This window comes from Prunus avium, chromosome 3 (assembly GCF_965620075.1).
Source record: "Prunus avium chromosome 3, drPruAviu1.hap1.1, whole genome shotgun sequence".
Classification (NCBI taxonomy): domain Eukaryota; kingdom Viridiplantae; phylum Streptophyta; class Magnoliopsida; order Rosales; family Rosaceae; genus Prunus; species Prunus avium.
Window position 1 is genome coordinate 3,998,309 of NC_142286.1, and position 11,435 is coordinate 4,009,743.

General features: G+C 36.1%; 2 protein-coding genes and 4 non-coding genes across 7 annotated transcripts; all 6 read left to right on the forward strand.

Moving 5' to 3' along the window:
• The first annotated feature begins 492 nt into the window (after nt 1-492).
• On the forward strand, nt 493-5,789 carry LOC110769890 (uncharacterized protein At1g51745-like). Of its 2 annotated transcripts, XM_021973947.2 has the most exons (4): nt 493-1,373; nt 2,908-3,205; nt 3,314-3,941; nt 4,418-5,789. In XM_021973947.2, the coding sequence occupies exons 1-4, from the start codon at nt 1,174-1,176 to the stop codon at nt 5,434-5,436; spliced, it is 2,145 nt and encodes a 714-aa protein (XP_021829639.1). In that variant the 5' UTR covers nt 493-1,173; the 3' UTR covers nt 5,437-5,789. The 2 variants fall into 2 exon arrangements, with proteins under 2 accessions (XP_021829639.1, XP_021829638.1); XM_021973946.2 differs by having other exon boundaries at nt 2,908-3,941.
• Nucleotides 5,790-9,373: 3,584 nt separating this feature from the next.
• LOC110769882 (large ribosomal subunit protein eL28y) lies at nt 9,374-11,368 on the forward strand. Its single transcript, XM_021973933.2, has 3 exons — nt 9,374-9,590; nt 9,665-9,828; nt 11,115-11,368. Exons 1-3 carry the CDS (start codon nt 9,443-9,445, stop codon nt 11,253-11,255), a joined length of 453 nt encoding a protein of 150 aa, XP_021829625.2. The 5' UTR covers nt 9,374-9,442; the 3' UTR covers nt 11,256-11,368.
• LOC148295461 (small nucleolar RNA R24) lies at nt 9,940-10,032 on the forward strand. The gene has a single exon (XR_015834964.1). It is a non-coding gene; the product is annotated as a small nucleolar RNA R24 (small nucleolar RNA).
• On the forward strand, nt 10,178-10,251 carry LOC148295462 (small nucleolar RNA R24). The gene has a single exon (XR_015834965.1). It is a non-coding gene; the product is annotated as a small nucleolar RNA R24 (small nucleolar RNA).
• LOC148295463 (small nucleolar RNA R24) lies at nt 10,629-10,721 on the forward strand. The gene has a single exon (XR_015834962.1). It is a non-coding gene; the product is annotated as a small nucleolar RNA R24 (small nucleolar RNA).
• LOC148295464 (small nucleolar RNA R24) lies at nt 10,864-10,953 on the forward strand. The gene has a single exon (XR_015834963.1). It is a non-coding gene; the product is annotated as a small nucleolar RNA R24 (small nucleolar RNA).
• Nucleotides 11,369-11,435: the final 67 nt, after the last annotated feature.

An 11,435-nucleotide genomic window follows, 5' to 3' on the forward strand; every position in this document is an offset into this window, starting at 1 on the left:
ACATGATACGATAACGTGTGGAGTTGTTTGAAGGAAAAAAAAACATTCTTTCTCTATACTAACTTTTGATGATCACATTATAGCTAAATCCTTAAGTCACATAGAAATATATTGAGATACATAAGGAATAAAAATGAATACCATATGTGCATGAATTGTTAATATCTAATCTAAGTTAGTGTCGTATGACATATATATATTGTGAAACTTATAATTATAGATTATTAATCAAATTTTTTTTTTTAAATTTACGATTTTAATTGACAGTCTAACAAAATAACATATATATATTGTGAAACTTATAATTATAGATTATTAATCAATTTTTTTTTTTAAATTTACGATTTCAATTGACAGTCTAACAAAATAATATAACACTTGTATCATAAAATTACGATACATCATTAAGTATGGGTCCTCCTTTCAAGACCTCTCAGCTGACATGGTATTGAAACCTAACAAACCGTATATAACTCATTTGTGTCTTCTCTCTTTTCTGTTTTCTCTGTATCTCTCTCTACCTCACTTGCAACCCCTCTCTCTCTCTCTCTCTCATATCTGAGAACCTCTCTCTCTGTTGAAAAAAAAAAAAAGATACCAAAAAGTTGCGGGTTTGATCCAAACACAAAGCTTTTTTTTTCATATTTCTCTATCTTCCCCCTTTCTTCTCTGTGTGTCCGTACACTCTCAGACCCACACAAGCGAGCTTGAACAAAAGATTTCAAAGCTAAATCCACTAGTGGAAGATCAGAAAACCACACCCAGAAAACAAATAAAAATATAAAATATTTGTAAAACATCATTTTTAGATCCCTCTGTGTGTTCTTTTCTCCATAAACCCTTCATATTAGGCCCTCCTTCTCTATCTCATTTTCTTCTCTCTTGGGTTTTGATATAAAAATTTCCTAATTTTTCTGGATGTTCCTTGTTTGTTTCTGGGGTTTGTGTTGCATGCAGATTTAAAATTTTCTAATTTTTTTATGGGTTTTCTTTTTAATTTATAGTGATTTAGGTTGAGAGTTTATGCATTTTTCCGTGAAACTGAGGCTCTGGGCGATATTCAAAACTCGTGTTTGGTTCAGAATGGAAGGCGGATATTGAAATTTTGCATTTTTGAGATCAGAGTTTTATTGGGTTTCAACTCTTTTTTTTCTTTATCTCTTTCTGGTGGGTATGGTTGAGATGGGGAGTTCTAGTGAGACTAGTAACAAGAGCATTGATGCGTCGGTGGGTGGGTTGGTTTGGGTCCGACGCAGAAACGGGTCGTGGTGGCCCGGTCGGATAATGGGTCTGGACGAGTTGCCCGACAGTTCTGCGGTTTCTCCGAGATCGGGCACCCCGGTGAAGCTTCTGGGCCGCGACGACGCAAGCGTGTGAGTGCTTTCTTTTTTCGTTTTAAAGCCCTACGCGGTTGTCTGCTTCATTTTCTGATTTGAATTTGTCTTACCGTCTTTGTTTTTCAGATTTTCGATTAAGTAGATTTACATTTTTGTGTAACTGGATTTATCACACTTGGAAATGCCTTGTGCTTAAGATTTTCATAGGTGGTGTTGGGGGAGAGATTTGGTTTTATGGGTTCATGGATTTAGCGTTGCTTGTTTACTGTCGCTTCTTATTTCTCTTTTTTAATGTTTGGGTTAAGGGATTGTTGTTTCCTTTGGTGTTTCAAGAAAGGTTGAACTCAACTGGCTTATCATTTCACTTCGTTCACTGTTTGTTTGTTCTTTCCTCTATGTTTATAGGTTGAAATATACTAAGCTAATGATGTCGATTAACTTACAGTAAGTGTGAATTTGTTACTTGTGATATTAGTTAAGTTTTCTCTGCTACCTACTATGTGCCCCTTGTGCATTATAACACTACGCAGTCAGAATAGATGCATTCTCTCTGCAAAAAAAATTTTGCTTAGATGGTAGGTTGGTGGTTCCAATAAAAAGGAAAGGATGGTAGGCTTGAAGCTTGAGAATACATTCTTGTAAGATTATTTTTGGAAAATAACCTTTGAAAGTTTGAACAAGTTTGTGATGTGATGTATGGATAACTACTGTTTGTGATGCAAGAAGAAAATGCTCTCTTTACACAATTTTACAGGAAAAAGGGATATAATTCAAGAGGAAATTTTTTTGCACGGAAAGGATAAATATTAAGTTGGAGATTGTGGTTTTGTGGCAACAAATATATCATAAAATGTCTTGCTATGGTTCACTTCAGGCGTTTTTTATCATCTTGATCTTTTCTTCTGTTGGGCCCTAGTTTTAGGGGCCTAATGTGTGGAGAATGAGAGTCTTAATCTATGGTTTAATTCTCAGATCTGATTATTACTAGGACAGAGGAGTGAAAGGATGTAATGTTATTTCATGCTCTGAAATAACAAAACTAGGGCTTGATTTTAATTGTGACTCTGGAACAATTCAATCTTTAATGTCATTATATCTGAGATAGCCTTACATGAGCACTTTATGGAGTTAATTTATGTGGGGAATTCAAACAGTGAGAATAGGGCACTGCTGGACTGGAACATTATTTCCGTTATGTGGTACTGTAGTGATGTATAGAGATTTTCCCTTGAAGAGAAGAGCATTAGATTTTGAGGTACTTGTAAGGCACATTGCTGAAGCTTGAGGCTTTGTAGGTTGATTAGACTGGGGCTTCATACATGAGGGAAAATTACCAAGGAAATAATATTTGTACTCTCTGGATTGTTTTACATTAACAGTAATAGATCCTTGCTGTGGGTCTCGAATCATTGATAGAGGTTTTGGTTTACCGTTTTCAAGGCATATTTAGTCGTTGTGATTCAGGGTTATGGGAAAGTTTGTTTTCGAAACAAATTTAAAACTCCTTGTATAGGCGTTTAGCTTAATATTGATTTATGAACATAGTCTGATCTTGATCTTATTGATTTAGGGACTGGTATAACCTTGAAAGATCCAAGAGGGTGAAAGCTTTTCGTTGTGGGGAGTATGATGAATGCATTGAAAAAGCAAAGGCCCATGCAGCTAGCTCCAATAAAAAAGCAGTGAAATATGCACGCAGGGAAGATGCCATTATCCATGCTCTTGAAATTGAGAATGCTCGCCTAGGCAAGGATAATTTGGACTTCAGTGCTCGGATGAGTAATTCAGGTGGTGAGCATGGTTGTTCAGCAAGAGAATCACCTGCCATGTCACATTCCGGCGAGGAGAATGAAGTTATGGTTGATGATGTGAGTGATTCTGAAAACAGTTCAGACTCAGCACCAGAATTATCTCAATCTGGTATATCTTTTGAAGAGCCAAATCATATCAGTTCTTCTAAGTTGCAAACTGTGCAGGGAAGGAGAAGAAGAACGCCAAATGATTCAGAGGATGATGGAACAGAAGGAGTTAAGCGCATGAGAGGACTCGAGGACCTGGGAATGGGTGTAGTGTCAAAAAAGTCAGTCCAGACAGGAGGGCTTCTTGAACTAGTTCAACAGGACAGTGCTTCACTCTTAGATTCAAACACTCGGAATGGCGTGCCTAATGGAAGTCCTGTAAATGGAAGCAAAGGTATTTCATCACTGAAAAGGAAGAGATCTCAAGTGGCAAATGCTAATGAAGTCTTGAAAAGAAAAAACCGCAGCCGACCATTGACAAAGGTGTTGGAGAGTACTGCAATGGTGTCTATTCCAGTTACGTGTGACCAATTTCAAAATTCATGTGGTTCACCTCTTCAAGGGTTATCTGATGGCAGGGTTTCTGGATTAGAATCAAATGAGTCAAAAGGGAGTTTATCTGTGGACCACAATGGAATTTCGTGTGAGAATGGAGCCTCTACAAATGCTCCTGAACGAGCTTTTGGTGCTTCCTGTATTAATGGAAAAATCAAGGAGAATGAGAGCATATCTGGGTTAGCTGAGAATGATTCTTCAGATAGGTTATTTGATGTGCCATTTGCTGGAGAGGAAAAAGACCTTTCAGGTAATGGTAATTCAAACACTTATACATTTGTTTTCAGGAACTTTGTTACCCTATGTTGTTGGGTAAGGATATGGATTTAATTATGTCTTGTATTATCTATTTATTGCATTTTTTACATTTAGTTACGTTTGCGACTTGTCACTCTCTCCATTCTCTCTAGGCGTTTTCTTGCTATTAGTTATGTCTTTTATTATCTGAACGTGCCTGCATTGTTTACATTTAGGTACCCTGCAACTCCTTTACTCTCTCCATTTTCTTTAGCCTTTTTCTTGCTATTAATTATGTCTTGCAGTATTCAAATTTCCCTGCATTTTACATTTAGGTGCTCCTGCAACTCTGTCACCCTCTCCTTTTTCTTTATCCTTTCCTTGCTAATTGCAGCAAATTAATTAGCTTGTCTTTCTTTTGTGCCTGATGTGGACCTGACAAAAATTGGTCTGGTTCTCCCTAGCTGATTTGTTATCTCTATCTACCAGGTTATTCTCCTATAATTGCAGTTTGTTCATCGGGGAAGCCTCAAATTGGTGCATTGGGAAGGCAATCTAGTCAAAGCAGTCAAGCTGAAGCTGTATCTTTGAGAGATGAGAGAATTAATGAATCCGGTTCTACGAGTTCAGCAGCCTTGCATGATATCGGCCAAAGTATAGAAAAAGGTAGTTCAAAGTGGCAGTCAAAAGGAAAGAGGAATTCAAGACAAACAAGTAAAGATAGAAAACATGACTCAAGAAGGTATATGGACGTGGATGAAGAATCCAATGCTTATTCGGCCGGCATTGAGCATTCTGATGGATTGTCTCAGGATTCTGACCAGAAAGTCAATTGCAAAGGCATTAGTGGTTCCGGTGCATATAATTGCACATTACAAGCAAAGTCCAAACAGGTTACTGAATTGGCTGATGGACCAATTCAAAGGTCACTTCCCTATCGGCAGTCCCGCTTCACAGTGCCTGCAAGATATCAGACGTCAGATTCTACTGCCCGCAATGTTTGCTCTGATGGTTCGTTATATGATGTCAAACTTGAGGTGAAATCAAATTACCGGCCGCAGCATGTCCCGCTGGTTTCCCTTATGAGTAAATTGAATGGTAAAGCCATTGTTGGTCACCCGTTAACAGTTGAGGCTTTGGGTGATGGCTGTTGTGACATCATGTTGAGCAAACTGGAATGCGATCGGGAAGTTGGTAAAATAGGTTATGCAATTCAGCCAAAAGCAGAAATTGGAAGAAATCCAGGCAAGCATTTGGCATTGCAACCTCAAAATTCACCAAATAAATCTCCCAAAACAAAGAAATCTGGGCTGCAGCCAAAAAAGACTCGGAAACTATCTTCACTGACCGGTCACAAGCAATCTGAAGTGACGAAACCACTGGCTGCGAAGCCACAGGGTCCTGTAATAGCTTGTATCCCCCTTAAATTAGTGTTTAGTAGGATAAATGAAGCAGTGAATGGTTTGGCCCGACCAACACATCGGGTTTTAAAATCAAGTGACACTTGAATAAGTTTCTCTTGGGGAAAGAAATGTTGCAGTGGATGGATTCTTCCTGTGAATGTAGTTCTTTATTCAGGGGTTTTGGTTCAATTCTGCAGCCTAGTTGCTGCTTCTCATTTATTTGGCCATGTTAAGTTTGCAGCACCATTAACTCTGCTGCCCTTTAAGGCTGAATCCATCTGTACAATTCCGTGATACTGCGTTGTTGTAGGAGCAGTCAGTCAATGGAGGCTCTGCTTTTTTCTCTGTATATAATGTAACATTAGTTGAGGTGTAATAGCATTAGGTATTTGATGACCTGATATTTGGTTATTTAATTTATGAATTCAGGTTCATCAGGTGGGACAACAACTTTATTTCCCAGCTTGCTTCTGTTGTTGGACGTGCTTAACAGTTCATTCCTAAGACAATCAAATTTTAATTTTTGCTTAAAATCGATGCATTGCACTTTCTTCTGCTACTTAATCTTGTTTTGTGTTTGTGTGATGTATGTGACAAAGTCGAATTCTTCGGAACTGTACTGTTGCAGCTTTCTTGTGTGCCTTTGTGAATCATTTTAGGCTGCTTCTTCCTGTTTGTTGCATTTCTACTGCGCGTGTGTTTGTGCTGGCACACTATGTTTGAGTTTTTAGTTTACGAATGAAGGGTAGCAGATGAATATTTTAAGTGATTTGTAGCTCGAGTGGTTTGAGAGTAGTTTATCTTCCCACTTTAGAATTCGATTTTCCTCTCCTCTTTGGCCTCTATTTAACAGGAAAAAAGGTGAAATCTATTTTGGAAGCTAGATTTTAGATTTTATATTGTCAAGAATTTCGAATTACAAACAATTACAGACCACAAGTTTCATTTCCCGAAAAAAGAAGTGAGATATTGTTCTGCAAAATAAGAAAATAATCACATGACCACGTTACCTTACCTACCGCTACAAGTCTACCACATCCCACAACATGGATAATTTTGGACTGTCTATATTAATTTCAAGTTAACATCAAAACCCTAAAGAGCTAGTTCGCATGTGTCATAAACCCTAGTAGGAACCTACAGCATTTTGTGTGGCCTCTCTTGGAACCCAACAGAATCTCCTAACCTTCTTGATATCCTGGAAGAATGGAAACTAGAAGAAGAAACTAGCAACAGGAAGCTGTTCTTTCGGGCCTTGTTTTATGCAAAAAATAGCTCACTAAAAGGAAACGAAGAAAAATATCTACATATATGTCAAATTGTGATTTGCCAATTAAGAAGAATGAACATTTCCATGAAATTTTAGTACGAATTTTTATCACTTTGAAGTCAATCATGCCAAGGAAGTCCCCTTTCTTGGAAGAGGACACTTGCCCGACCACGTTCATTATTTTGTCAGATCATCCAATCTCAATCCGTTATTTTGATATGGACCTACTTGAGCTTAACTTGAATCATTAGTCATGAATTTAATTTATGAATGTACAGTTTGTCAATACAGAGGCAACATGTAGATCAACTAGCTCTTGACGCAATTGCATTTTTCTTTCAAATGTTAGATGATGTTCCAAATTCAAATTCCTTTAGGGCTCGTTTGGTACACATGACTGTCTTGGCATAGATTATGCTTAGGGACTATCTTGGCTTGGCTTGGCTTGGCTTGGTTAGTTGGATAACACTTATCCTGCGTTTGGTGTACGCTTGGACTAGGACTATATATATAAATTTTTCAAAACTATCTATGAATATGTATATATGTATGTGTACATATGTATTTTATAATATATGTGACATGTATGTGTATATACATGTATATATGTATATTATAAATAATATAAACATATATATATATATATATAGTCCTGATCTCTTGGACCACAGGGGTCCAAGAGATTTGTGGTCACTCACCGTTGGATGTAAATTCAACGGTTCACTCATTCTTGCACTCCTTTTAAGAAACTTTTTTTGAACCATTGGATTAATATCCAACGATAGGTGACCATAATTTCTTGGACTCCTGTGGTCCAAGAGATCAGGATTGTATATATATATATGTACACATACATGTATATACATGTATATATATATATTATAAAATACACATATATATATATTATATTATAAAATACATATATATATATATATATATGTATGTATTATACCCATGTATATTATATATATATATATAATATACTATATAATACATACATATTATATATATGTATGTATTATACCCATGTATATTATATATATATATATATATATATAAATGTATATATGTATATTACAATATATATAATACATATATAATGTATATGTGTATACATGTATATTATAATATATACATGGGTATAATACATATATATATATATATGTATTTTATAATATAAATATATATATATATATATATATATACATGTATATATGTATATTACAATATATATAATACATATATAATGTATATGTGTATAGATGTGTGTATATGTATACTATAATACATACATGGGTATAATATATATACACATATATGTATATATACGTATATATATATATATGTATTATAATATATAATATATATTACATACATACGAGTATGCTATTATTATAATATTAATATGTATATGTGTATATGAGTATATTATAATAATAATATACATGTATATATGTATATGTATATTATATATATTATATATGTATATGTGTATGTATATATATACATACATACATATATGATATATTTATGTGTATATACATGTATATATGTACATTATAGTATATGTGTAAGTAAGTTTAATAATAATAATATATGTTATTAATTTTACAATATAATATATGCATTTTATACATTGGTGAGCATTGGGACTAGCTAATCCTCCCTTTCCACATGGGATTAGTAGTCCCCTCCTAAGGAGGTGTTTTTGGTGGGCCCGGTGTAAGGTGTGTTTCCACCTATTGTCATGGTAAAGGGCAAATACTATTCACTTTTAATTTTTTTTTTCCTACCTAAACAATTAATTTGGAGAAGATTTTCAGTTCCCACGTGTTAATATTTATTATAAAATTCATATCTTATAATTCGAATGAATTTTTCGCATAAAATTCACAGATAAGATTTTCGGATAAGATTTTTCCACATATGACAGAATTTCATCTCATTGCCCATAATCGGACAATGACCAACTTGGACCCAAGACTCACACAACAGAACATCTTCCATGGTTGTGCAAGTCCCTCCGCCTTCGATGGAAGATGCCATAAGATGGTGAATAAAAATGAAAATTGAAAGTGAAGAAAATTTTGTGTAGAAAGTGAAAAATAATAGAAGGAGAAGAAAATGTATGAGGATTTGGTAGGTATTTATAGATAAAAATTCCATAATTTTTTGGTAATTTGTAAAAAAAAAATTGAATTTTTTTTCATTTTTTTAAGCCTAAAAAAAGGGCAGCCGTTGAATTTGAGGGAAAAAACGATTGGAGCGACCAGAACACGCCACGTGGCGTGTTACCGTTGGTGGACGTCAGGGCTGACTCCAGCCTGGCGTCAGCGCGCGGTAATTCAAATTTTTTTTAACGCACGTGCCAACGGTAAATCTTTTTAAAACCTGAGCGTTGGCGTCAGTCATGATGTCAGCTGCCTTTGGGCTCAAGGTCAGGCTGATTTGGCCTGCGGGCTGGCCTGATTACGTGAGACCCACAGCTTGCCCTGGCAAGCTTTGCCCACTGGAAGCTCTGACCTGGGATTGGGCCCTGTCCTACCCGGGCTGAAGTCAGCTGCTGGAAATGCTCTTACCCATTGGTGATCAGATGCAATATATAATTCAACGATTCCTCGACTTATCCGACCCAATTATAATCAGCCCAATACAAACCCGGTCAACAACACAATAGAGGACATAAGCGTAATATGTGAAAATAAATGATATCCCTCGGGTCCAAAGAATAAATGAATTAGGGTTTCAGCATACATATAAAAGGTTAATATTAAACCCCCAATCTCCTCTCCCCCTATACCCTAAACCCCCAATCTGAGCAGCAAAAGCAAAATCTGGGAGATGGCGACGGTGCCAGGGCAACTGATCTGGGAGATAGTGAAGAGGAACAACTCTTTTCTGGTGAAGGAGTTCGGGAGAAGCCACGCCGGTGTGCGGTTCAGCAAGGAGCCCAACAATCTCCTCAATCTCAACACCTACAAGCACTCTGGTACATTTCTCTACATCCCATTTTGTTTGCTTTCTGTTTGAGTTTGTTTTTTAATTGAGGTGGTTTTCGATCAGGGCTGGCAAATAAGAAAACTGTGACCATTGAGGCTGTGGGTAAAGATCAATCTGTGTTGTTGGCAACAACTAAGACCAAGAAGCAGAACAAACCTGCTGCTTTGCTCCATAAGTCTGTGATGAAACAGGAGTTTCGCAGGATGGCCAAGGCAGTCGCAAACCAGGTAAATAAAGTTTGAAGCTTTGCTCTGCCGAATGATTATTTTACTAAGAACATGCTTGCAAGTTTTTGTTGCATTGGTGATCCTTAACATGTTAGAAGATACTTGTAGGTTTATGCTTTGGTGATAAGCCTTAACATGTCATGTTAGAAGAATCATTTATAATGATATCTTCAGTGAAATATTCTTGTTACGCTTCTGAGCGTTTATTGTCCTTTTAATTAGATGGGTTTCTCTTTGTTAATCTCTTAGATGTAAGTAAGCTTCATGCCTTTTGTTGGAAAAATCTGAAATAGGGTTTATCTCAAGAATCTGAATGATTACTTTTCTAAGAAGATACTTGGAGGTTTCTACTGCAGTTAAAGGATCATTTTTGTAGTGGTTTCTTCAGTGAAATACTCTTGTTACACTTAGTTTCTGAGCGTGCATTGTCTTTTTTTATTAGATTAGGTTCTCTTTGTTTTTTTTAATAGAAACGAAATTTATTGAAAGAAACGAAAAGGAACACACAAGTGGATAAGGCATCCACAAGCCAAACGAACAACAACAGAAAAAACAGACTAAAAAAACAAAGACACCAGCCAAACTACACAGAGACTGCTACACACAGAAAGACCCAAAGAACACAAGATGCGAAAAAAACACTTCAAATCACAGCAGCAGCCATATCCCTCAGTATAGCGGAGTAGGAATAGTCTTTTTTATTAGATTAGGTTCTCTTTTTTAATCTCTTATATGTAGGTAAGCTTCATGCTTTTTCAAGGATCTGAATGATTATTTTACTAAGAAGTTTGTAGGTTTGTGCTGCAGTGATGAGCCTTTAACATGTAAGAAGGATCATTTGTGTAATGGTTTCTTCAGTGAAATACTCTTGTTACGCTTGGCTTCTGAGCATCCATTGTCTTCTTTAGATTGGGTTCTCCTTGTTAATCTCTTATATGTAGGTAACCTTCACTATTTTTCTGGTCAAAATCTGAAATTGGTTTATCTCAAGGATTTGAATGATTATTTTTTTAAGAAAATACTTGGTAGGTTTATATTTCAGTGATGAGCCTTAACATGTATGATACACTATTTATAATGGTTTCTTCGATGAAATGTTCTTGTTACGCTTGCACGCATTGTGTTTTTAGGGTTTAGTTTTTTTTATTGTTGGTCCCGCATATGTTGGTATCCTTCAAGGATGATAATGTATTTGTATTGTATTGATTGCATGAATCTATATTTGCCTTGTCTAGGTTTTCCCTTTTGTTGTTTCTCTGTTATTCATTTTGTATCCCTCATTGCAGGTGGCAGATAACCACTACAGGCCAGATCTTCAAAAAGCAGCCCTCGCAAGGTTGAGTCTTGTTCACAAGAGCCTCAAGGTTGCCAAGTCTGGTATCAAGAAGAGGAACAGGCAAGCTGTTAGAGTCTATGGCAGGAAGTGAGTTATAGGGGGCTGATACACTAGTGTTCTTTTCATGATTTTGGATTTGATTGGATCGTCCTTGAAAACTATGTATTCGGATTTTGGGGATTTTATTCAGTTTGTTTTGCAAAATATTCCTGGATATGAAAAAAAAAAATTCGACCAATCATTTAGCAAAATTTCGGCATGGACACTAACA

Bases quoted from the DNA above. Each gene is read 5' to 3' on its own strand.
- LOC110769882 (XM_021973933.2), top strand. From the start codon at position 9,443: ATGGCGACGGTGCCAGGGCAACTGATCTGGGAGATAGTGAAGAGGAAC. The intron at 9,591-9,664 runs GTACATTTCTCT...GTTTTCGATCAG, and splicing joins CAACACCTACAAGCACTCTG to GGCTGGCAAATAAGAAAACT. The intron at 9,829-11,114 runs GTAAATAAAGTT...CCCTCATTGCAG, and splicing joins CCAAGGCAGTCGCAAACCAG to GTGGCAGATAACCACTACAG.
- LOC110769890 (XM_021973946.2), top strand. From the start codon at position 1,174: ATGGTTGAGATGGGGAGTTCTAGTGAGACTAGTAACAAGAGCATTGAT. The intron at 1,374-2,907 runs GTGAGTGCTTTC...TTATTGATTTAG, and splicing joins GGCCGCGACGACGCAAGCGT to GGACTGGTATAACCTTGAAA. The intron at 3,942-4,417 runs GTAATGGTAATT...TCTATCTACCAG, and splicing joins AGAGGAAAAAGACCTTTCAG to GTTATTCTCCTATAATTGCA.